The following is a 25,858-nucleotide window of genomic DNA, read 5'->3' as shown; positions in this document are numbered from 1 at the left end:
CGTGACCAACCACAGCTTGGACTCGCCTGGGTCCATAGCTGCCACGATGGCAGGAGGAGCATGGGAGGCCAGGTGCCAGTCAACACGTCAACTAGTTGCTGGTGGCCTCATGGTTTCATGAGCTCAGGTCATTCACAGCTGGACCCAGATGGCACAAAGTGGCCGGAAGAATGGCCACTGCCGTCCCGGAAGAAGAGGCAGCAGGCGAGGACTTGGCACGGGCAGGGGGGTAATGGTCAGGGTGTTGTCCTAGTGGGAAACTCCTAGAATACCAAACGGGCACTGAGGCAGGAACCCCATTGGATGGAATTGACCATCTCCATAAGGGGTTGGTAGCTGCTAGAATCTGAGTTTCCTCTTAAGCACAAGGATTCCAGGCTTAGAGCAGAAAGAACGATGCCGGGGTGAAGACCATTGAGCTTCCACCTGCCGGGCTGGGACTGGCCCCAGGTGTGGACAGTACTGAGCCGGTTGGCAGAGGGTCAGGGCTCTGCGGGTCTCCAGCTGTGAGGGGCTGGCTGGTGTCGCTCCAGATGAACCGTATACTAAAAGCGTAATAATGTATAAAAGACAAGACGTTGTCCATGTCCCTTTGACGATCATTATTAAACATGGGAACATTTTTAGTTGCTAGTACTTTCTTCAAAGAGAAAATGCTGTTTCCAAAGATGGCTCCGTCAGGAATGTGGGAATCCGAGCCGTTTATGTTTCATTTTCATACACAGTGTGTGAAGCCAAGTCGGCCTGTATATTTAACCCACGTTATATTTGGTATCCCTGAGCTGTGCTGGGAAAACCAGCAAGCCCCTAGCTGTAAAATGACAGGATAAATATTACTCCGTTCAAAGCACAGAAGAAAAAATACACCTCAGTATTTTCTTTAAATACTTTACATTTATCTGATACTCTCTATTATACCGGTGCATTTGTTCTGTGTGACAGATTTATGAAGTGTAGACACGGCCAGCCCAGAGAGGTGGGGGAGTGCCCTGTGCCAGCCACTGTTTAAACCTAGGGGGGGTGTGTGTGCATGTATGTGTGTGTGTGCACGCGTGTGTGTAAAGTGAACGCTTTGAAATGACTTATAAAAAATATGTATATATAATCTCATATATATATATATGTATACTTATGTTTATATAAAATATCACAATCTTTACAACAACTTGCAAGAGAGATATTATCCTCATTTAAAGGATGAGAAAAGAAAGGATCAGACAAGCCAAGTGACTTGCCCAATGTCCCCCAGCGTCCAGGAGGCAGAGTTGGGATTTGAACCCAAGCTGGATGCCTCGGCCTCTTCCAGAAGGGCAGAGGAGGGGCTCCCCGCTCCTGCTGCACTGGGGCCTGTGCGGTCATCCTTGCTCGTCCCCCTGGCCGAAGTTCAGGCGTCTGCTGATTTCCTTCCGCATACCTTTCAGTGCAGCCACAACATTTCTGTTCCTACATCTGAGAAGCGTGAGTCACTCCTGTCGGGAATAATTAGAACAAGAGGGTCTGGGCAGTGAGCAAGGAAGGGGGAGAAGGAAAGGCAGAACAGAGGAGGGTGAGTGAGCTAGGGAGCTGAGGGGGCAGCGCCTGGGGCTTCAGAACTGACCTCCCCCATTTGTCAAGAGGAGAGCGGGTCCCAGGGGGAGGTGGGCCGATGGGGTGGCGGCTCCTCCAGGAGTCAGGAAGCAGGGCTGAGGCCCCCAGCACTAGCAGGGGTGGATGTTAGGAAATACCTCTGGATCTGAGCCCCTAACGGAAGGTGGGAACGTTCCAAGCCGTGAACATTCACAGCATCCTGTGGCTCTGGCAGGATCCAGAAGGTAGAGTCAACAGCTCCTGGTTATTAGGTTAGAGATGACCGAACCTTCAGATGGTGGAACACACACACACACACACACACACACACACACACACGTGTGCACACACACACGCGCGCGCCCATGCGTGCAGAAATAAGGCTCAAGGTGAACGTTGTCTGCAGCAAAGCAAAACATACTCTAGACATCTTGTTCACACTGCGAGGGAGGAAGATCCTGGAAAATATCAAGGGACCAAGTGTGGCAACTTACCGTTCCTAAATTTGAGACAGATAAGATAAAGATAAGATATAGTCTTTCGTTCTCTGCCTTTATTGTTGTATGTCGGTCTGAACGTAGCATTTTGGGAACAGGCTTTAATCAGGTCGTTCCTGCCCTTCGTCACACAGCGTCTTCTCAGTCACGAATCCCCTTCCTGGCGGCTTTTTGAACAAAAAGGGTTTCTGTAGCTATGTCTCGGCACTTACCGCATCGTAATGGAACTCTCTTTCTCTAGGTGTCTCCCTGCGCCAGTTGGCAGCCCGTGCAGGCAGGGGCACTGTCTTACTCGTCTCACATCCCCTCTGCCCCGTGCTCGACACGTAGGAAGGGCCACACGTTTATCTTGCCCGCTTATCACGCTCGGTGCCAACTTAGAGACGCCTGTGCCCTCGGGCTTTGTTCCAACCATTTGAGGAAATGTGGAACCCGGGTTCTCACGGCCCCCTCCCCTCCGGGGTGTTTGTGGTGTCCAGGCCCTTTGCAGGCCCTGCCGGAGGCATCCTGAGCATCTCTCAGCTGCCCTGTAGAAGTTACTTGCGTTTGTCTTGTGCCCACCAGCTTGCAAACAGTAGTTCATTATGCTTTCTGATTTCAGCTTTCCAGATATCTATACGGACAGAAAACACAGATTCCCTCCGGTTTCTGACAGAATGCCTTCATCACAGCTTCCCGTAGTCAGGTACTGGCCAGTGGAGTCGACGTAGCTAAACTCGTCTACATCTCCTACACCTGTGGCTACGCCTCTCGGTTTCTGTGCCTCGAAAACTCCTACTAGAGTGTGGTCCGGCGGGCACGGGCAGGCGAACGGGGTCGCAGAAGCAGAGATGTAGTTAGAACTGACCCCGATTCTCCCTTAGTGTGTGGGAAGCAACACGGCAGAGTTGGTGGGGGGTGGGGAGACAGGTTTCAGCAGCAGAAAGGCTTGATAGGAATTCCCGTCCAACCCTTTGTCCGCTGTGCGACTTTGGACAAATTACTTATGTTCTCTGAGCCTCGGGTTCCTGATCTGTGAAATGGAGATAATGGTGCCCAACTCACAGGATCACTGTGGGAGTTAGAAGTGATTTGGGGGCGGGGGGGAAATGTGATCACAGCTGTGGTAAATCTCACATACTGTGTGCACACACACAACGAAAAAGAGAAACGGAAAGACAGATGAAATCCTGGAAAGAAAACTCCAGTACGTTAGCAGTGGCTGAAGGTGGATGGTGAAACAAAGGGTGAATTTTACCCCCTTTTTCTGCTTTTTTGGTATCTTTAAATATTTTTTTCCATGAACCTATATTGACTTGATAATTAGGAAAATAGAAAATAAAGAAGTGTAAAATAGGAAAAGAGAAATAATATGCATTAAGTACCAGGCATAAGTTGGCACTCGGTAAATGGTAGCTATTTTTACTAATTAGTCATTATGCCTAATAATAATAATTAGGCATAATGATTTCCTCTGGGACCAGGGGTTGTGAATTAGCCTGTTGGAGGCGGCTGATGACTCCCTCTAAGTGAGAGGGAGTTCTGGGTTCACTTCCAACCAGGCCACCCCTCCCTTGCCTCCCTGATCCTTCTGCCAATGCCCGAGTGCCAGACCCCCCCACCCTGCTCCCGCTTCTTCCCCCCCAAAAGCAGTCTGAGCAAAGATCCTGTGCCCCTAGAAAGGGAAGCACAGTTTCGGGCAGGCAGAGGTGTTCTCCATGGAGGAGCTGTCCAAGGAGAGTGGTGGCGGTCAGGGCGGGACATCACCATCCCTTCACTGGTGGCGGCCAGTTGTCTAGGGGGATAGAGTGAGAGGGTCAATAGTCCCTTCTATTTCTTCTGTTTGGAGAGTAGACAAGGTCCCTGGGACAAGAGTTTCCCAACACCCAGAACTGACTCGATGCTGTTAGTTGGCAGGTCACAGAAGTTAAACGTGTCCCCTCTCTTCACTCATGGCACAGTGAAAATACTGGTCTCACTGGGTCAGCCCAAGTGAGAGTTTTGGACTAACCTACCAAATTCCTCAGGGTCCCCACAGTTTCAACCAAACAGAATTAAACTTCTGCCAAAAGGAAAGAGAAAATGAGGTCCCGAACTAGCTGCATAGCCGTGAGCAAGTCAGAAGACCTCTCTAAACCTGTGTCCTAGGTGTAAAATGAGAGATCAGCACCGCTGGTCCCTGGAATCCCTGGACATTCTCAATTCCGTGACATGCTGATAATAAACACAGTTGGTTCTGAGAAGAGAGCGGACTCGGAGGTTTTCTCTACTCAGCGGGCAAGCTGCCAAAATGGGATGGCTAGGACAGGGAAGGACAGGAATTCTCTCTGGGGCTGACACTTAATCGGTGTGGCCCCCAGAGGTGACAAATGATGGCAGGACATCAGCTGGTGGCTTCTAGAACAGTGAAAACAGCAGGTCCTCCGCCAGTGCATGCGAAGCCTCCGTTACGTCAGCGTCGGGTGTGAAATGCCTGCCCAATGCCGGGCACGGTGGCAGATGTCACACAGACCGCACGCTGTGTCCACTCCTTGGTGCCCTGCAGGATCAGCTTTGCCATCGCTCCGCAGGGGAGGCAGCGGAGACTCAAGAGCTTGGCTCCCTTTCTCCCTTGACATTTTCTGTGCCTCGACAGCATGCTCAGCACCCCGAGAATCTGAGAGCGAACAAGATGATCCAGCCCCCGTGGAACTGGCAGTTTAGAAACAGCTAGAGATAAGCACATGGGCAGTCATAGGACAGTGTGGAAAAGTCTTCAGAAAAGAGAGAAAAGTAGCGTTGTGAAGCACAGTGAAGGGGTCACCCACACCCGCAGAAGGGCAGGGCAAGGTGGGGGCAATGACATTCCAGGCAGAGGCCACAGCACGTGCAAAGGCCCCAGGGTGAGTATACAGCGGAAGGACTTGGAGAGCTTTGTGGGCTGGCTGGAGTTCACATGGGGATGTGGAAGGACAGGGGCTGGAGGGGACAGAGCCGGCACGTGAAAGGACTTGACTGGGCCAGTGACCTTGCAGGTAGAGGGGAGTCAGTCATTCATGCATTCACGCACTTGGCCAATATTCAGTGAGGGCCTACTGTGTGCCGGGACTGAGGAGCCAGTGGTGAACAGAACCACCACAAATGTCTGCCTTTGTGAAACTCACATTCTTTATTGGGGTTGGGGGTGGTAAGAGGGCAGGAGACAGACATCAGCTAAGTAAACGAGTAAAATCTATGCTCTGATGAATGGCAGCACGGCTGTGGTGAAGAACGGAGCAAGGCGGGCACTCAGAGGCTGGCGAGGAGTGGGCGTCACAGCTGTAAGCAGAGTGGCCAGGGGAGGTCTGTCGGGGAAGGGGACGTTTCCACAAGCACTGGAAAGAAGTGAGTGGGAGAGCCAGGGACGGGTTCAGGGCCACGGCTATGATATGGAAGATGTGTTGGAAGGGGAAGCTGGAAGCAGGCAGACTCGTGATGGGGCTATTGAAATTCAGGTGACCCACCATTGAAGTGACAGGTGATGGCAGTTTAGATTCTGGGGAGCAGCAGTGGAGATGGAGAGAAGTGGGTGGACCGAGGTGACAGAGGAACAAGACTGGGCTACTTGTGGGGTTTGGGAGTTACTCTCTTCTGTCTGGTTTCTGACCCAGGCACTGTGTGGGTGTTAAATATCTTCTCTGAGTCGCGAGCAAAGCTGGCGGCTCAGTTTTGGGAGCAGAAATTGATGAGCTCAAAAGCGTTTTGTCCAAGGGCACCCATGTTCATACCTGCACTGCTCACAACAGCCAGCAGGTGGCAGCAGCCCAAGTGACCATGCAGGGACGGAAGACAAGATGTATATGCACACAAAGGAATATTATTCAGCCTTTAAAAGGAAGGAGGTTCTGACACCTGCCACAGCATGGATGAACTTTGAGGACATTGTGCTACATGAAATAAACCGGACACAAAAGGACAAATACTATATGGTTCCACTTACTCACAGGAGGTTCCTAAAGTGGTCAAATTCATAGAGACAGGAAGTAGAATGATGGTTGCCGGGGCTGGGGATGCGGGGAATGGGGAGTTCATGTTTAACAGACACAGAGTTTCCATCTGGGAACGTGGAAAAGTTCTGGACGTGGATGGTGGTGAGTGTTGCACAACAGTATGAATGTACTTAATAGCCCTGAACGGTACCCTTAAAAAATGACTAAAACGGTAAAGTTTATGTTATGTCTGCTTTGTGAAAATGTTTTACAATTCGTTTTAAGTAATTTACTCGAAGTCACATGACTATCAAGTCCAGCCCAGCCCCAGAGGCCCTCTTGTATTCCTGCCTCTTATTCTGAGGTCTCCCCACCTCTCACTCTTCCCTGGGTTCCAGACTGGCTGGGATCCCCTGGCAAAGTGACTTGGCATCTCTGGGCCCATTTTTCCTCACCTGCAAGGTGGAGATGACCCTTCGTGGGGTTGCTGTGAGAATTAGATGGGTTCACACCCATCACTTGCCTGGCACCAAGTAAATTATCATTACACATCATTGCATAGCATTGCTCTTTCTTACGTCAGAACTCCCTGACTTTGGTAAAACAGCACAGACCTAACTAGAATCCATGCCCTAGCGGTTGTGGGCTGTGTGGCTTTGGGCAAGCCACTTGTAAAGTGGGCCCAATAATTTCTACCTGGCAGAGATGAGGGCAAGACTAAATAGGACCTGTGTTCAGGGTCCCCAGGGCAGGGCCTGGATGCCACAGTCCCTGATAAACAGCGGCTGATCCTGTACGGACACAAGATCATAGTTACGCAGGGAACAAATCAACCCAGTGACGCGACAAGGAAATTTCGCATTCTTCTCTACTTCCGCACCGTTTTATAGGCAGATACAGCCCTCCCTTCTGGTAGTTGAGGTGTCTGTAGAATCCTGAAATGACACCTTTGTGTTGGCTTCGGGAACGGGTCTGCATCTGATTTGTTTTACAAAGGAGATCTCTTCAGCCAAGTCTGAATAACAGTTATGGAGCTCCTGCTTGGCCCGGTCCCAAGCTGCTGCTGCTGCCAGAGAGTCAGAAACGAGACAGACAGCGGCCCTGTCTGCACAGAGCTGATTGATATTAGCCGAAAGAAGTGGCAAGGATATTGTCACAGCAAACTGCACTGGGAAATGGGAAACCTGGACTCTTCCTGACCTGTAAAGCCCAAGCGCCAGGAAACCTTGGACAAACCACTCCCTGTCGCCAGAGCTCGGTCCGAGTCTACATACGGGAGGAGGACCACGCCCCGTCCCTGTGACTTGAAGCTCTTTCCTTTCTAACTGCATTGGTTGTGTTGCCCCGTCTCTCTCTCTCTCTCTTTCTCTCTCTCTCTCTCTCTCTGGAAGCAGTCTGTGGGGCATAGGGTGTTCAGGGGAAGCTGGACAAGAGTCACCGCCTTCTGTGCTGTACAGACCTGGCCTTGGGGGCTTAGCGGTCAGCCAGGAGGGGCTTGACCCCATGGCACGCTGGGACTCCAGCCTCAAGATGGTGAGAAGAGGGAGGACACTGGGGCCATGCAGAGCCCGGAATGCAGAGACCTGGAGTAGGTTCTGGAGGCCAAGGCTAAAGCAGACTAATGGGAATGGGGCATGGCTTGCTCCAGACCCCCGCTGTGGGCTGGCGCTGCCTGGGTACCCCCACATCGTTCAGGCCTGACTCCCAAGGCGCACAGCAGCCAGGACAGGAAGAGGTGGCCTGTGAGGGCAGGTGCGTTCTGGCCTTCACCTGCCCACTCAAGAGGCGGGAGCCCCTCTCCTCGGATCAGATTCCTACCCCGAGGACAAAGGAGGAGAGGACAAGCTACTTGGAGATCTCGTGAATCCTCATTTCCCCTTTGCCTGTGGGGCAACAGGGAAAGTGTCCCTGCGCCTCCCTGACTGCTGGTCTGCCTTCTGCTGCTCCGTCTATCTCGTGCCAAGGCACGGTCTGCTCGTTTCACATGGGATGCCGCACCCGTGCGTTCTTATCTTGGGCCGGAAGTGAGTCAAATCCAGCAAAGCTGCGTTCGGGTCCCGGGGATCATCGGTCTGTGCGCCGGCATAGCGTCTCCTCGTCAAACACTCGGTAGCCAACCCAAGTCAATTAACGTGAGGAAGAAAAATTGCACCTTATCATTCAACTACTGCTGCATCCATATGCATGAGGCCGAGGGACCTGACTCCCTTGCAGAATTAAGATAACCTTTAGAGGGACGCATTTCTGAGAACTCCCTACCCACTCCCCCTGCCTGCTCCCCAAGTGCTCCCCTACAAGCCAGAGCAAATGTTGCTTCCGATCTGTGGCCGCCAAGGAAACGGCCCGGGCTGCCCACATGCCGTCCAAGTTCTTGAAGAGTTTGATGGGCTCCTGCCACTTAAGAAATTGGTCACATTTAGAAATATTCAGCTTCAGTGAACATGTCACTGCTGCGTATAGGAAAAACATACTATTATCTCTAGAGCTTGCCTGAAACAACAGGCTTGTTCCCGAAACAGATGTTTTGTGAAATCCACCGTGACAGGCTCATCAGAGCTGGAGAAGGGCCAGCACTTAGTTACCAGCCTTGCAAGGACACAGACATCCCTGCTGGCTTCTCGTTCATCCTCCACACCTGGGCTCCGAGGAGGTCCTCCCCGTGGTTCTTCCTTCTGGCTCTTGGGTTCTGAAGTTAAAACATTTTACAAGCTTGATACTCTAGACAGAATTCAGCCAGCCAGGTGTGTCCTGGGGAGAAGTTTTCCAAGGTAATGACTCAGGATATCTTAATTCGGTTCCACTAACATTTACCGAAGGCCTGCTGTGTACCCGCGACCGTTCCGGCTGCTCTCAGTCACATTATCTCGCGGTTACTGGTGGGGTTGCCCAGTTCAGAAACAAAGACCTTGGGTTGGTATCCCAGGGCTGCCGAAACAACTCACCTGTCGGCCTCAAGCAACAGACAGGCGTTCTCTCGTGTTCTGAGGCTGGACAGCGTCAGCCGGGCCGCGCTCCCACCCTCCCGAGGCCCCCCCGGGGCGACTCGCCCTCACCCCTGCCAGCTTGTGGTGGCTCCCCGCCTTTGCTGGCCTGTGGCCGTGTCCTCCAATCTCTGCCTCGTCTCCACACGGCCTCTTCTCCGCGTGTGTCTGTGTCAGATCTCGTCCCGCCTTTCTCTTCTCAGGACACCTGTCCCTAGATTGAGGGCCTACTCGAAATCCGGGATAGTCTCCTTTCGAGAGCCTTAATGTGATTACACCTGTAAAGACCTTTTCCAGATGAAATCACATTGCCAGATTCTAGGGGTTAGGGCCACTATTCAGCAAGCTACAGACCTCTAGGTATTTTCTGGTTGTTTCCCCAAAGTCACACAATGAGAAAGTGTCAGAGTGGGAGGTAAACCTGGGCTGGCTGGCTCTGAGCTCAGACCCTCGGTCAGGTCCTCACCCCTCAGACTCTGTGATGCAAAACGTGGGCAACGGGCCCTGCTCTTAAGAAACTACCGCTACATGGGAAGGAGCTTTGCGTGTTGGTTATGAATGAGGCTCTTGTGTCCAGCCGATCTTTATGACCTTGGGCAAATTATGTCACTGCACTCATGTCTCAGAGGAAGATGCCTTATGCCGAGAATGGGAATCATATTAAGAATAATAATAGCCTCACACGGCTGTGGTGAGGATCAGATGAGAGAAGGCGCTTAGCCCACAGGCATGGAGTCAGCAAGATCCCAGACGCCCTGACCCCGCAGCCTCTGCGGTTAAGCACCGTGCTCCCTGCTCCCACTCCCCAGAAGCTTTGAATCAGAGCCTCTGAATAGAAAAGGGATTGTGTACAGGTCCCCAGGAACCCAGGTGAGGAAGATGGAGAAGCCAAAGCTGACTTTGGGGTTTTGAGCTTGGCTCACTTAGCGGAAGGAGCTGCCAAAAACAGCACGGGTGGAAATGGCAAGAAGCAGGTTTGTTGGGGGGCCGGGGAACAAATCGTGCTCAGCTTGGATGCAAGCGGGACACCTGGGTGGATTTCACTGGCAAGTGCTGGACTTGGAAGGTGACTTTTAAAAGCGCCCCAGAGCTTAAGAGTAAGGGAAAGAACTGAATCTGTTTGGCAAATTCAAGCGCTATCACAGATTAAGCTTCTCGGGGGGCAGAGAGCAAGCGAGCAAAGACGAAGTGAAAGTGTCGGTGCTCACTGCTTCGTGGTCACAGCACTCAATTTTCTCACCTGTAAAATGGGCATATGCTTGTTTCTTCCCAAGCGGTTGCTCTGGTGGCAATAGATGCCAGATGGGAAATTACTCCATACGTTAGGGGTTGAACCACAGCTAGTGGCCGTAGGTACCGGCATCAGCCACCTTTTCCCAGACACCGAGCCTGGCAGGAGAGGCGCCCGGGGGTCTCCCCGTCTCTGCGTCATGGCTGAAGAAGCAAGAACTGTTCATTCACCGGGTTGGAACGGGCCTTCTGCCGGGCTCCACGTCTATCCATGATCACCAAAGGAACTACAGTAACAACTTGAATTTCCCCATTCCCTGGGCAACGGGTACACTTCTGCCAGGGTTTTCGTGTTTCAGAAAACCAGCTGAGGGTACCACCTGCAGTGCTTCTGTTCAATGTACGCTCACCTGGACCCCCCCCCCCCAACGTGTCCCCCTGGCCATGTACCCTGGACTCCCCCCACGTGTCCCCCTGGCCGTGCACCCTGGACCCCCCCTCCCACATGTCCCCCTGGCCATGCACCCTGGACCCCCCTCCCACACGTCCCCCTGGCCGTGCACCCTGGACCCCCCCCCACGTGTCCCCCTGGCCGTGCACCCTGGACCCCCCCCCCCACGTGTCCCCCTGGCTGTGCATCCTGGACCCCCCCCCACGTGTCCCCCTGGCTGTGCACCCTGGACCCCCCCTCCCACGTGTCCCCCTGGCTGCGCTCGCCTGGACCCCCCCCTCCCACGTGTCCCCCTCCCCATCTCATAGGGATTTGCAGGAAGGGGTAGGTCAGTGACGTTGCCATGACAACCAAGGAAGAGGCCAGCTCTGACTTCAGCTCCAGGAGGTGCTTGTTAGCAGGGAAACTAAAAGATAGGCTTTCTCTTGTTTTCTTTTTTGGGGTGCGGGGCGCCCGCCCCATTCCTCTTGGCACAGAAACCTTTCACTTCCGCCAGGTGAGCTGGTCAATTGAGGATATTTAACTCATTTGAACGGGCGCCCGGAGAAACCACTGTGAAAGAAGTGTCCGTGTGCCGTGTCCGGGATGTTGTGTCACAAAAAGCACACTGCTCCTTAAGGCTGCCCCTCAGGGGGTGGCTGGCAAGTGGGCGCAGCAGCCTCTAGACCCCGGTCTGCACGTCTCCACATCTGTGGGATTTTTAAGCTGTCTTACACTGAGGACCAGCGATCTGTCTGGCATTCTACGGGGTTCTTTACATTTGGTATTCCATTTGCTTCTCACCAACCCCCTGTGTGTTTAGTATTATTGTCATCATTTTGCAAATGAAGAAACCGATACTCAGAGAGGTTAAGTACCTTCCCCGAGGCCACTCAGCTGGTAAGTGGCAGTGCTAGAGCTCAGCCCCAGGCCCGCTTGATGTGTAATCCCCACAACTGTTGCCGTCCTGCCGCCCTGCCTTAACCTTGTACTTGAACCTATGCAGTCTCTCTCGAGCTATCAGGGAGGCATCATCTAAAAAATGTGCCATGATAACTAAACATTTAGTACTTCTGCGAGAAACACCACTGCACACAGTCTGGATGTCTGCTTGGGGAATTGTGCAGTGACAAGAGAAATTAATACTTTAATGGATTTTGACAACAACTCTATGTTAGGGGAATTCAAATGGCGTGGAGAAAAAAGTTAGGCTTTCTCTCTGGACCTGGTTGCTAATATGCATATGCCTAATTTATTAGCCGTGTCGTGTAAAAAAAAAAAAAAAATCTCATTTTGTGAGGACCGAAGTTCTTGGAGGGATGGAATGCTACGTACGGACTGGAGGAGGCAGTTAATTCTTCCTGGCTGGGCTTCAGCTGACCGGAAGTCCCTGATTTTTGTTTGACATTTCGTTCGCACTCACTGTGCTGCAGCCAGGACGCTAGCCTTTTGTTTCCTGTCACCCTACTGAATGCCTCCACACCTCTGTGAGGGGGTTGCTGTAGTCCATCACCATTTTACAGAAGAGAAACAGAGACCGAGCCTAACACAACTTCCCCAAGGCCATACGGGTAGGAAGTGAGTGGAGCCAGGATGGCTGTTATTCTTATTGCCATAAATTCTTATTGTTGCACTATTACCCTTAAAGCAAAACAAAACAACAAAAAAAATGGCTTTCTAGGACCTGAAGCTGCAAATGACACACAAAGGTCACCCCCCCCCCCCCGTTTTCTTGCCTACGGCAAAATTACACCAAATTCTTCACGTTATTTGTTTTAAAGAATGCTTTTCTTACACAGTCATCTACGAGCGTGCCTTTTCTTTTGCATTGCCTATGAGATGTAGAGTACTATTAGGGGAACAAAAATGGGTTCTATTTTCAGCAAACTCACAGTCTATGGGGGAGAGAGGCCACAGACTTCCACGGCTGTAATATAAGTTTAGAAGATGATTGATTGCACAGGAGAGGAGCAAATGAGGTGCTGTGGGAAATCCACAGGAGAGTGTATCTGGTGGGAGGGACGAGGGGGCTTGTGGGTGGGTTGGCACCTGAAGTGACCTCGGCAAGGTGTGCGGGATTGGGGCCTGGATGTTGGGGGGGGTGGCAGGGAGCAGGGCACAGGCATCGGGGCAGTGGGTGTGAATGGGAGGGCCTAGGGAGCCCGGGGTCAGGGGGTGGGGGCAGGGAGCAGGTCAAGGACAGAGGCTTAAAGGACACTCTACCACCAGGAGGGAAAAAAGACAGAGAACAGAAAACCACCAGGGCATGGGCACAGAAGCCAGGAAATGAGAGTTCCAGAAAGCGTGGTCAAAGCGTCATCAGATGCTATGAAGAAGCTGAACTGGAGAAAGACCGAGAAGGTCGGTGGCGATCAGGAGGGTCATGGTAACCCCAGGAAGAGCCGTGCATTTGAAGCAGTGGGAGCAGAAAGGCAGTGGAAGCTCGCTCAGTACCGAGACCAGGAGCGCATCGAGCACCCAGAGTGACCTTCTCTAGGCCACGCCCTGCTGCACCAGGGCTCAGACTGCAGTGTCCTCACAGAGGGTCAGCAGAGAGCCCCCTGGGCACTGGAGAACGCCGATGGAGGCCTAGAAAGAACAAGGTCTTGAGAGTCAGAGCCAGATTACCAGATGCGACCATTTAGAGGCAGGTGACCTTGAGGACTTCATGTAACCTGAGCTTAGCTTGGTAACAGCTAACACTTATTGAGTGCTTACTGCATGCCAGGTATGGTTCTAAATGCTCTACGTATATGTATTAGCTCATTTCATTTTCACAATGATGCTGTGACGTAGGTAGAATTATTATCCCCGTTACACAGAAAAGACACCAAGGCACGAGCATGTTAAGAGACTCTTCCAAAGCCACCAAGCTAGTGAGCAACAGGGCCAGGATTCCAACCCAGGCATTCTGCTTCCAGAATATCTCCATCTTAATATCTCTATCTTAAGGTCTCGTGTGGCTTAACCAGGGTAATTAACGTACAGAAGGGTTCCTGGCCCATAGGAGGGGCTCAGTAGGAGCTATCCCTCTTACCCCCTGACCACGTAGGAATACAAACTCTGGGCATCCTTGCCTGAGAAAGGTTGTGGGATCAGCCCCATAAGGCCTCACTCACGTTAGTGAAAACCCCAAACAGCACGACACACACAAAGACTGCCTCAAAAAGTGGGATACACACGCCTTGAGCCCCTGGGACACGAATGAAGATAGTTTTGTGTTCAACACCCTCACTGCGGGTTGACCAGCCAGCCGTAAGGCAGTCCTGGGTGGGGAGGGCCCTTGAGGGCAAATCAGGGACAGGTGAAATCCACCAATCAAGCAGATTTCATCCAAAATTTAAGGGGGAAGGATATTCGGCCTGGGATATGCCCACTGAATCCCTGGGTACCTGGTGTTCACCGGGCACATATACAGTATACAAAGGAGAACTAGGAGTACCACAAAAAAGGAGCTGCATTTGGATAAAATTGAAAGCCAAAAAGAATTACAGTCTAAGCAAAGGATAACTTCTACACATGGTTTCCCCCACTTATCGTCTGTGTTCACACAGGCCTATACTTTGGTGCAGAACTGTGTTTAAACACTAAAACGCTTTGTGTTGCAGACAGGCGCTGAGTGTGTAATTAAAAGGATCCCTTCATTAGCAGAACTAGACAATGAAAGCTCGAGTTGGCCTTTTCTGCTAATTTTGGAGGTGGTAAAACAGAGGCTAATACAACCACTGATTACAATCGTCACATAGATGGTGCCTTGCCGTTGCCACCAGGAAATCTTGGCTCCTCCTGTAGACAGACAGGCTCTTCCCATAGCTGGGAGGGACAAAGAGAAAGGATGCATTCTGGCAACGGATGTGGAGGGGTGTGGCGGTGGCGGTGTTAAACACGTGACCCCGGGTTCCGGGCCCAGCCCCATCACTTAGGCAGCTGACTTAACCTCCCCACGCCTCAGTATCCTCAGATGTAAACTCGAGTTAATACTGCATCTAATTAGACTGTTGTAAGAACTCAGTGAAACAATGCCCGTCTGTATTCGCCATCCGATGTTTTGAGCACCTACTGTGTGTCCGGAACGGTGTCAGAAGAGAGATTCATACGTGAGTGACAGCAGGGCCCGCCCTCCCTTGACTCGCAGTCTAGGGAAGGAGACAGGTGTCAGAGACAGTCATACCGACAGCCATTTGGGTATGATGGCGACAAAAGGAATGCAGACCGTGGGCTCTGCTCTGGGCAGGGTAGAGATGAAACGCTCAATACTTACATCTTGGGATGAGCATGAGGATGATGACGATGTACAGAGAGTCCAGAAGGTCTTAGGGAAAGGAATGGCTGCTTCCAGCTCCAAAGGCTGAGGAAAGCTTTTTGGAAAAGGCGATGCGAAGTCTAAGATGTGAAGGACGAGTTTTTTCGCGTGGATAATTTCGGAAAGAACGTTTACAAAGAAGGGGAAGAGCGTGGAGAGGGGGAGGTGAGGTAGGCAGAGTAGCCCCCCACCCCACGCCAGTGCTCTGCTCACGAGGAGGGAGGGCCCGGTCGAGAACGCCTGGGGCAGCCAGTGTGGGCCAGGCGCAATGAAAATCAGGAAATCCTTCTCCGGGTTCCTGTGAAAAGTTGAGCACTAGCCCACTCATCCACAGAAAGATGGTGGCCAACCACCTGGTGGGGTTAAAGACGGGACAATGCAGCCCTTTGGTGGAGGCGGGGGGTGGGGGGGGTGGAGGGGGGTGTGGAGGAAGAATTCTCCTCCCTGCCTGCCAGGGTGGCCTCCACGGTCGGAAGCCTTTCATTCAGAATCAGAATTTTGGCCACTCCGGCATTTCAGTTTAGCGGTGGTTTGGTTTTTGTTGTTGTTGTTGTTGTTGTTGTTGTCCCCTTTCCTTCTTCCTTTTTTAAATGCTTTGGACAGGAAGCCAGGAGAACTGGGTCTGCCTTTGCCAGCACCTCTCGCTGGCCACCTCACCCCAAGCGAGTGTCTGCCTCGACTTCCCTGTATCATTCAAGAGAAAAATGAGGCACAATGACCGCCAGGGCCCCTGCTAACTCCACGGTTTAACTTTTTCTTTATGGGGGGAACAGCAGTGATTTTGTGACGTTTCTTTGTGCGTTATTTTATGACATTAGTCATCCTTAGTAGAGAACCAGGGTGTCAGGTGAGGGGCAGTTTTCCAGTGAGGTCCGAGAAGATGAGACTCATACGGGGGATGTATTTAGGGCGAGACGAGAGGCCGGGTGCGGCTTGCAGTGAGATTTCCCGCTCAGAGAGCAGGAGGGCAGTCTAGTGTCTAGTAATGTGAGCTGGGAGCAGAGCAAACCGTCAGAAAGTGGTTAAAGAAACCCCATAGCCTCCGGAGTTCCCAGAGATGTGTGCTGATCTCTCCCACTGAGCCTGGTGACCAGACAGTGAGCCTCTGGAGATGATGGCGGGAGATCAAGTTGGTGATTATCATCACAGCGGCTAACAGGTACTGAGGCGCCGTGCCAAGCACGATGCATCCACTTTCTCTGTAATTTACATCAGCCCGGTAGGTTAGGTGCCATTATTATTCCCATTCTTTGTAAGAGGAAGCTGAAGGTTTCCTTGAGGTTGTATGACTTGCCCGAGGTCGCCCGGCTCCAGAGGGCAGAGCCGGGACTCCAGGGGAGCAGCAGGCTGGTGCCCTGTGGCGAGGAGCTGCCTGGCATCACCCCTCCCTGACCCACGTGACAGTGTGCCTCATTGACTAACTGCCCAAGACAAAGAGAGCAAGAACGACGGCAAGATGCTGGCTGTGTGCGGAAGGGCGGAGCAGAGAGAGCCCTGTTAGGAAAGAAGCGTATTGCGAGGTCTGTCAGTTCCTTCATCCGGAAAATGAGAGGGCCGAGCCCCGTGACCCTTGACGGCCCTTCCCGCTCTGAAATAGCATGCGCTCTGGGTCTGTGGGGATGGGGGCACTGGAGTAAGTCCTCATGTTTGTCCTTTTGTTAACTCGGGGCCTGGCAGGAAGATGGTCCTGTGGCAACCCCAGCCTGGGGGCTCTGGGAACTCGTCCCCAGCAGTGACTGAGACCCGGTCTGCTGCTGTCGCCACTGGGGCCCTTGTCAATTCATATACGCGACAAACGCCGTGCATCGGTGACTCATGTGAGCCTGTAATGGTAAAATAGGGATTCATTTGTTCGGCAACGGGGACCAGCCCCATCCAGATACGTGCTGGTTACTCCCGCGTCGTCCCATTGAGGTCAGTTACGAGCCCCCAAGCAGATCCGTCTGGATGCTTCATAGGGAGGCTGTGTGTTTGATCCTAAGCAATGCAGTAGTCCTGGGCTAGGCTTGGACGGGGTGCCCTCGCAGCCACGCTCCCTCATAGGCTGCATGACATCCCAGAAGTAAGAGACTTCCCTCCACCGTCAGGGAGGAGAACGTGTGTCTAGAGAAGGTGCGTAACTACAATGAGTTGTAGCGTGACAGGGTGGAGAGCGCCTGGGCTTTGAACCCAAACAGACCCAGGTTCAAATCCTCACTCTCAGCCATGTAATAGCTGAGTGACCTTTGCAAAGTAGGGTAACCTCTCTGAAGCTAATTTTTCTCTTGAGTAAAATGGGGCCACTGATAGTACATAAGTCATAGGATCATTGCCAGGCTCAAATGAGATGTTACCCGTATCCCACCTGACTCTCGGGCACTCAGTGCCTGGCAACTCCTCGTGTGTGAAAGAGGGTCGTGCACCCGTTAGAAACAAGGATGCTAGCACCTGCCTGCCTGGGTTTCTAACCCAGGTTTCTAACCGGAATTAGACTGTATCTTCATACCTCAGTTTCCTCATCTGTAAAATGGGCATAATAATAACACCTACTTTGTAGGATTGAATCAAGGTTAAGTTTGTTTTAAACTGCAGTACCTGGCACATAGCAAGTGCTGCCAATATCCGATATCGTCACCATTGTGTTTGTTGCTGTTCCTGTCATGCCATGCTGGGGAAAGAAGTGATCCAGGGAGGTGGCCGCGGCCAGGTGAGCCCTCAGAAGAACATTGCGCGGAGGGGGACCGGTAGGCCCAGCCTGGGCCTTACAGGGACTGGAGCACCGGACAGAGTTCCCTCCCTGAGTACTTTGCCTCATCAATTTGGAAACACCTGCCTCGCCCGCTCTATCATCTACTGCCTTCTGTTCAAATAGCATCGCATCACCATCAAGCAAATGGGGCCCTGCGATGGCAGAGATTCATCAAGTGACAGAGCTGGGCTACGTGGTAGTTCCGTTTATTTTTAGTGACTTCACCCTCCAGCTCTTTAAATTAGCTGCTGGGCTAATTTAAGGCACTTCTTTGGTACGCGGTTAGCAGTCTCTTTAGGAATGACAAGGCGCAGTTAAATCCCCAAGAGACTGTGGGGACAGGTCTTGGTCAAATGGCAGGGAAAGGAGCCTGCTTACCTCGGTGCAGCACCACCACTGCCCACGAGGCTCTCCTGCCAACCCACGGATTGCCCAGCAACACAATCCAGGGTGTTCTCTCCCTTTCTGACCCCCATGGTCAAGCCGTTGCCAAATCCACCCTCTTTCACCTAGAACCAGCGATCCTGAGATCTTAGCCTGCCTTGGAATCACCCACGAGGCTTGCTACGCAGATTGCCTGGCCCACTCACAAAAGTTTCTGAGTCCACAGGCCTGGGATAGGGCCAAGGATTCATATTCCTAACAAGATCTCAGGTGATGCTGATCCCGCTGGCCGGGGACGTACGCTTTCAGAATGATTGACCTGGAATATTCCAGTAGCTTCCTAATATCGTCCAGTCGCCTGCCTCGATTCAGGACTCGTGCTGCTGGCAGCCTCGTTCACCTTGACCTCACTTCTGGTTTTGCCACTCCCCTCCCCTAAATCCACCACTGCTGATCTCCCACACTACCAAACCCAAACACCCTTGTCTGACCTCCTAGATCCTATGAGACCCAGACACCCCCACCAGCTTCCTGCTCGTATTCCCACCCATTCCCCTTCATGCATACTACCCAGCAAACCAACCTCCTTCCATATTTTCTAGGTCCCACTCTGCATGTTCAACTGGCCAATTCCGCCTAGCTCACTCATTGTTTATGGATGGGTCTTGTCTCCCCACCCCCCGCAACGTGGTCACGTGCTTCTGGGGTGGTAGGAACTGTGTCCACCTCACCGAGGCCCCTGGGACAGGGAAGTCCTCGGACAAATAAAATTATCGAAGGGCTGCTTAACTAAAAATGGTGACTATTTCTCTGAGAGACTTGGCGCACTTTCTCCGACACTGGAATTTGACCTTGCTTTATCTACCTTCCGATTTGGTTGCTTTCTGGGGCTGTTACGGAGCGTCTGCCTAAGGAAAAAAGTCTTTGGTTGGATTTAAATCCAATTGGCACAAGAACAATACAGTGAGCTAAGCACGGAGTGTGTAGTGGTATAGTCCGAAGTATGAATTCTGATTCCACTACTGATCTGTGAGGTTGGGCAATTATTCCGGTTCTCTGGGTCTTGGGGTTTTAATCTATAAAATGGTACCTACCTCGTAGTTTCCGCCTACCTCGTAAAGTTGTTATGAGAAACAAATGAGGTACTAGAAGCAAGTTGCTGGGCCCGATGCTTGACGTACAGTAGGTCCCCAATACATAGCAGACAAAATAAGAGTTAGGTGGTTTTTCACAAGAGTTTTAATAAAAAAGAATCCCATTTTATTTGAAAAGCGATAATAGATAAAACATTCCAGAATTTTAATGAATCAAGGATATACCAAATTCAATAAAAAAAAAAAAAAAAAAGAAATTACCCCAAAGGACTAGTAAGCTTGATTTATGTTTTCTTTACCAGTCACTTTTATTTCATAAACCCGCCGTTTCCATTAAAATGCTATTAAGTAAAAAGAGGATTTTACAGTATTTGTGATAACTTGGATCTCGATGTGATCATTGGAATTAGCTCAAGCAAAGATACCATTTCTCACTGTTTTATCTCTTCTTCTGTATCAGCTACATCTTTACGGCCTTCTTCCAGTTGAGTAAAACACTTCCCCCTAAATTTGTGGTTTTGAGTCTATGAAAATTGTATCTGTGGCTTAGAAGGCCCTTGTCATCTTGAGCATATTAATTGGGATTCAGGAAGGAAGGGAAGCGGTAGTCAGCCAGTAAACACAGCAGCCCTTGAAAGAATGTGAAGGGCTCACGTAAAGGAGAAAAAAAAAAAAAAAACCCACTCCATCTGCGTGGCTCTGGGGCAGACCCTGTGGCAGGCTGAGGACGCTGGCGAGAGACCTCCTCTGACATGCATATCAGCGGGAAAGCCTGCCCAGCCCAAGAGGTCCCCTGGAGGTGGCGGGGTCCCCGTCGCCAGAGCAACCCAGGCAAAGGCCACCACCCTGGACCATCTGCTAATTAAGGGACCCACTGATGGTAGTGGCCTTATCTGCCCGGGACTGAAGTTTCTTCTCTGAAATGGCATTGCCATGGAAGTGTTCTGGAACTAGATAAGAGGTGATGCGTACACAACACTGTGAATGTACTAAATGCCACTGAATTGTGCGCTTTAAAGTGATTAAAATGGCACCTTTTACGTTGCATGCATTAGACCACACGCCAAAAAATAGATGGCGTCATTGCACAGAAGGACCTCCAAGTCTGCGGCTAGCTGTGATGTGTCCTGTTTCGGAGAGGGAGCACATTCACTTAGGGACCGATCACCACATTCCATTTAGTCACAGACAGGCCATGTTGGGGCACCCGGATGGCTTCAGACATGCGCCTGACTCTTGATTTCAGCTCAGGTCATGATCTCATGGTTCGTAAGTTTGAGCCCCGCATCGGGCCTTGTGCTGAGCGTGGAACCTGCTTGGATTCTCTCTGCCTCTGCCCCCACCCCCCAACCTCCCTCTCTTAAATAAATAAAAATTTTTTTTTAAATAGGCCATGTAGACAGTCAATAGCCAACTGAAGGGGGCGGCTAATTAAATTATGGTTTGGCTTTAATACCGAATATTTCACATCCGTGAGAAATCACCTTCGTGAAAACGTGTTTAATGCCACAGGAAGATACTCTGGATGTGGGGCGCCTGGGTGGCTCAGTCGGTTAAGCGGCCGACTTCGGCTCAGGTCGTGATCTCGTGGTCCGTGAGTTCGAGCCCCGTGTCAGGCTCTGTGCTGACAGCTCAGAGCCCGGAGCCTGTTTCCGATTCTGTGTCTCCCTCTCTCTGACCCTCCCCCGTTCACGCTCTGTCTCTCTCTGTCTCAAAAATAAATAAAATGTTAAAAAAAAAAAAAAGATACTCTGGATGTAACTTAAAGTGTGAAAAGAAGGATTTACACTATATGCAATGTGATCCTAACTTCATAACTATAGATAAGAAACCAAAACATAGTGGTCTTTATCCCTGAGCTGTGGGTGACAAATGATTTCGATTCTTTTATACGTCCTCAAAATGTCTGCAAAGAGCATGGATGACTGTTATACTCTGAAAACAAACAAAAAACAACCCAACTATTTAAAACACAACATAAATAACAGTACTTTGGATTCTGCGGCCCACCCTGTGAACCATGCTGTGCTTTCTAACAGTAGAGGGGCAACGAACGAGCCCTGGTTAGAAGGGCTGATTTACAGTCCTGGTTCAGCTGTGACAAACCTGGCTGGAGCTTGGTTTCTTACCCGGAACAGAAGGCATAAGAGTAACAGTCACCTTGGGGCGACTGGGTGGCTCAGTCAGTTAAGCATCGACTTCAGTTCGGGTCATGATCTCGCAGTCCATAAGTTCGAGCCCCGCGTCGGGCTCTGTGCTGACAGCTCAGAGCCTGGAGCCTGCTGCAGATTCTGTGTCGCCCTCTCTCTCTCTGCCCCTCCCTGGCTCACGCTCTGTCTCTCTCTGTCTCTCGAAGAGTGAATAAACATTAAAAGAAAAAAAAAATTTTTTTTTTCAAAGAGTGACAGTCACCTCACAGGGCTGCGTGAAGAGCCAGTGAGGTACTGGAGATAGGACGGCTGATTGAAGGGTTCTCGGAGCTCTCTTCATTGTCACAGAGCATATTCAAACTGTACGTTTCCAAACCTTCCCTCGACCAAAAACCTAATGAGTGCTTAGCAAGTCAGCAACTGCCACTTCTCCAGTAATTTAAGAGCTAATTTCCAGAACACTACTACTCTTTCCTCATCTGTCTTCCTGTAACCTTCGTGCGGAAACATGTCATTTCACCTGAAAAGTAACCACTGACTTTTATGTACTGTCCTGAAATTCAAGGAGATGATGATAAAACCAGCTTCGCTGAAAGGAGATTGTGCAGTGTCCCACCCAGGAGCGTGTGCTTCTCAGTAGAAATCCTGGTGAGATTGAGCATTTGTTTCCCCAGAACCATCCACATGGCTGAACTTCAAAAGGGGTTTGTTTTCCTGGGGGCGCCTGGGTGGCTCAGTCGGTTGAGCGTCTGACTTTGGCTGGGGTCATGATCTCGTGACTAGTGAGTTCGAGCCCTGCACAGGGCTTGCTGCTGTCAGTGCAGAGCCTGCTTTGGACCCTCTGTCCCTCCCCCCACCTCAAAATAGACATTAAAAAAAAAAGAACTGGTGTACAAAGCATCATAACCTCGGTATCTTACTTGAGGCATGGCTTGCCATTAAAAGCAAACTTGCCCACTTCAACAAATTCAACGAAACATTTCACAAAAGCCAAAAGCGTTCCAGGTCCTATAGAGATAGAGTTGAATGAGATGTGGTAAGAGGGATTGGTCTACAGACAAATGCAGTGCCACTTGACCAGAGGAACAAAGAAGCAAGTCCAAGGAACAGGAGTGGAGCATGGAAAGAGTCATTGGTGTGGTCAAGGAGACATCTGAGCTGGTTCTGGAAGTGGACCAGAAGAAATGCGCCGGGTAGCCAGGGCCAGGGGAAGACCTCAAAGGCCAAGGAAAGCAGGTACAGAGATACCAAGACGACCCAACTTGGTGACTGGTGGTGAGCTCACAAGTGGGAACACAGGGGATGTGGCCATTTAATAAAGAAAAGAGTAGATAGTGGCCTTGAGCTCAATACCATGTGACGTGGTTGTAATTTTCCTGGATCAGTTAGCCAGTTGGGCAGTATGTACTGACCAAGTACAGCCTGCTCAGGGTTGTCTCAGGAATGGATGCACACGTGGAAAAGGTCACACCTGGCCCTGGACCAGCTGTGGGCAGAACAGCAGACAGGAGAGCGACGTGAGCTGCAAGGAAGGGCAGAGAGAGGCACCAGCTGTGGAAGAGAGCTGGGGTGCAGTGGGCCCCAAGTCTCCGGTCCGGGCCAGACCACCTGGCAACAGGGGAGGGTGCAGGGAGCACCCCAGGCCTATCTAGGGGTAGTGATAGGAAATGAGGAGGACGGAGAAGAAATCGAGAAGGGCCTTGAGCGCCAGAATGAAAAGGATGGGCTTCATTGTAGGCACTCGGGAATCCCTAAAGAGTTGTAGTAAGGGACAACCCAGCCAGGTTTGCTTTAGAAGAGGTGCCTCAGGGGACACGGGGTGGGGGGGGCGCTGAGTCAGTTGAGCGTCTGACTCTTGATTTCGGCCCAGGTCATGATCCCAGGGTCGTGGTATCGAGCCCCACTTTGGGCTTCACGTGGAGCCTGCTTAAGATTTTCTCCTTCTGACCCTTTCCCCTGCTCACGGTCTTTCTCTCCTCTCTCTCTCTCTCTCAAAAAAAAATTTAATTAAAAAAAAAGAGGTGCCTCAGGTGCCAGTGTCTATGGGTCTATGGATGGGAAAGGCTGGAGGCGGTTGGTATGGTCCAGGGGAGAGCCCACAAGACCCAGGTTGGGGAGAGCAGAGCTCCCCAGTCAGGAAATACTGAGGAGGTAGGCCTGGCATTTATCCTGACATTTTCTGCTTGGGTAGCTGGCAGATGGGGGTGACAGTCAAGGAGATGGGGAGTGTAGATTTGGGGTGAGGGAAATGGGAGGGTGTTTCAGCCTGGGGTGACTGGGGCCCATCCTGAAGGTGCAGCAGGTGATGAATATGTGGGTCTGGAGGTGAGAAGAACATTCCAAGCCAGAGGTGGCTATCTGGGAGTTTTAGCTGTGACTTTTCTTGACTCTCAGAATAATTTCAGAATAAAATATCCAGACTCTGGGATCACAACATGATAATCATGGTTTTTTTTTTTTTTGTATGAGTTCCAAATAAGAAAATAGTTAAGCCAGAAAACGTAATTGTGCCTATTCCTAGAATTGGGTAACTGATGTATCTTTGCAAATTGTTCATTGAACTGTGCTTCTGGCTTCTTGCCAGCCCTCAATGAGATTTTTTATATTTCTTAATTATTCAATTACTACCCACAAGTAGGAGTTTGAAATCAAACCTAGGCTGCTCTGTCATAGAGTACTCTCTTGAATCACGAGTACGGTAAAGGCAGTTGTCCACATTGGGAAACCAGGATGGGAGAACAGAGGACGGTCCTGGCTCTGTCCTGGGTTCGAGTCCCGACCTTGCCACACACTAGCTATGTGAGCTTGAGCCGCTCGCTTCTCTGAGGTCAGGTCGCTGGTCTGTACAATGAAAACAGTGTCAGTGATAACACCTCCTGAGGTATCTGAACTGTAAAGAGAGGAGAATATGTGTGAGAAGGTGCCGTGTCCTATGAGTCCTGCTGCACCTGTTGGTTCATTAATTGCTCGTGTACTTCAGGTCTCAGCAGCTTACGAAGCCATTAGCTGCAAAGGAGGATCCTTCCGACAGTGAGCCGGCCAGCGCCTCCGACGGCAACACGGATCCCGAAGCCCACCTGCCCTCCATCTGCCTTAAGCAGGTGTTCCCCAAGTATGCCAAGCAATTCAACTACCTGCGCCTGGTGGACAGGATGGCAAATTTGTTTATCCGGTTCCTGGGGATCAAGGGGACGATGAAGTTGGGACCAACAGGCTTTCGGACTTTTATAAGGTCAGTGAGACCGGCCCCTCGGCTTGGGGTTCGGGCAGGGTGGAGTCCGGCCCCGCATCTGGCTGGTCCCATCTCCCTGACCGCTTGGGGCGGTGGCGGGTGCGGGGGGGGGGGGGGTCTGCAGTGCCGGGTCAGTGCCCCAGCCGGGGCTGGATTGGCCCCGTGGCTGGAGCTAGGCCTGGCACACTCTAGTTGGTGAATGAACTAATGAATGTTACAGATGTGACAGCTTTCGCCACCTTACACTTGTGGTTAAAACACAGTTTTGTGCTACCTTAAACTAGGTCCTTAGGCCACATAAAAATAATTGCCCCTCGGACTCAGACAGACCTTGTGTTTTTTAAACCGGGGTGATGTTCTCCCAGTGGTAGTGGCTGGGTGCTGAGCATTTAGGAAGCCACAGCAAAAAAAAAAAAAAAAAAAAAAAAAAAAGGCCCATCTTCCCAAAGTGTCCATGTCGGGAGAGAAAAGCTAAATAATTCAGCTGATAAATAATTTAATGTATTTGTCCTGATATAAAAATAACACAGCTATATGATCGAGTATAACACAAAATTTGCATGAATTTTAAACATGAACCATGAGATAAATTAGCTGCGTTTTCGCCAAAGCCAACAAAATAAACCACGGCACTCAATTATTCCTTAACTTGCCTCTCCTCTCTGGGGCACTTTGGTGCAACACAGGTGTGAATAAATGTCTGAAGCAATACTGACTATCTGTGTAACCCTTGAGTAAGTTAGTGACCCTCTCTGAATCTCAGTGATCCCATAAAACAGGGATGGAGCTAGCAGGATCGTGTGTCACACACCTCAGGGAAACTATCTGCTGGCATTCGATGTTGCTGTTGTTTTCTCGTCATTGATTTTAATATTTCTACCTTCCACTTCAAAGTCACGCTCTCCATAATTTTGTTCACTAAAGCAAATAATTAGAAGTCTCGAATTGGAAACATTTTGTCATGCGCTTCTCTCCAACTGAATTTTCTGAATTCTAACTCTGGCTCTCTGATATTCCTGATGGGATGGTGAACAGAAGAATCAGCAGGAATAATTGCCATTTTAGGAAACCTGAGTTCGTACTTGCACGGTGATTATGAGAAGGGCTTTGTGTTAGCTCGGGGCGGGGGGGGGGGGGGGTGGGAGGGGGAGGGGGAGGGGAAAGCCCAGTGGAAAGAGTCCAGGCTTTGAGTCTGGCTTCAGGACCAATCACATTACTTAATAGCTGTGTGGCTTTGGGCAAATCCCTCGCCTTCTCCAAGGCTCAGTTCCCTCGTCTATAAAATGGGAACAATCTCTCCTGCCTTTCAGGGTTATTATGAGGTTGGGATGTAATAC

General features: G+C 50.9%; 1 protein-coding gene and 1 long non-coding RNA gene across 9 annotated transcripts in view; one reads left to right on the top strand and one right to left on the bottom strand.

The window, feature by feature from the left end:
- TTLL11 (tubulin tyrosine ligase like 11) overlaps window positions 1–25,858 on the top strand; it is a 238,451-nt gene that overhangs the window by 174,039 nt on the left and 38,554 nt on the right. For 6 of the 8 annotated variants that reach the window (XR_008424334.1, XM_053908254.1, XM_053908252.1 and 3 more), the window contains 2 exons: window positions 2,665–2,748; window positions 24,270–24,521. The exons of 1 other annotated variant lie outside the window; for it this stretch is intronic. Coding sequence is in view for 6 of the 7 variants with exons in the window: in XM_053908254.1 (XP_053764229.1) it covers window positions 2,665–2,748; window positions 24,270–24,521 (336 nt within the window). In the remaining variant the exon portion in view is untranslated. The remainder of the gene's footprint in view (window positions 1–2,664; window positions 2,749–24,269; window positions 24,522–25,858) is intronic. One more of the 8 variants, XM_053908253.1, reaches the window with a different exon arrangement.
- On the bottom strand, window positions 1,115–4,237 carry LOC109269860 (uncharacterized). The gene is made up of 3 exons (XR_002081291.2): window positions 4,054–4,237; window positions 1,725–1,827; window positions 1,115–1,469 (listed from the first exon to the last, which is right to left on the bottom strand). It is a non-coding gene; the product is annotated as an uncharacterized LOC109269860 (long non-coding RNA).

The sequence above is a fragment of the Panthera pardus genome, unplaced genomic scaffold, assembly GCF_024362965.1.
Source record: "Panthera pardus isolate Hobbes unplaced genomic scaffold, ASM2436296v1 HiC_scaffold_20, whole genome shotgun sequence".
In the NCBI taxonomy this organism is placed as follows: Eukaryota; Metazoa; Chordata; class Mammalia; order Carnivora; family Felidae; genus Panthera; species Panthera pardus.
The sequence above is the reverse complement of the archived record's forward strand: the minus strand, read 5'-3'. Positions and strand labels throughout refer to the sequence as shown.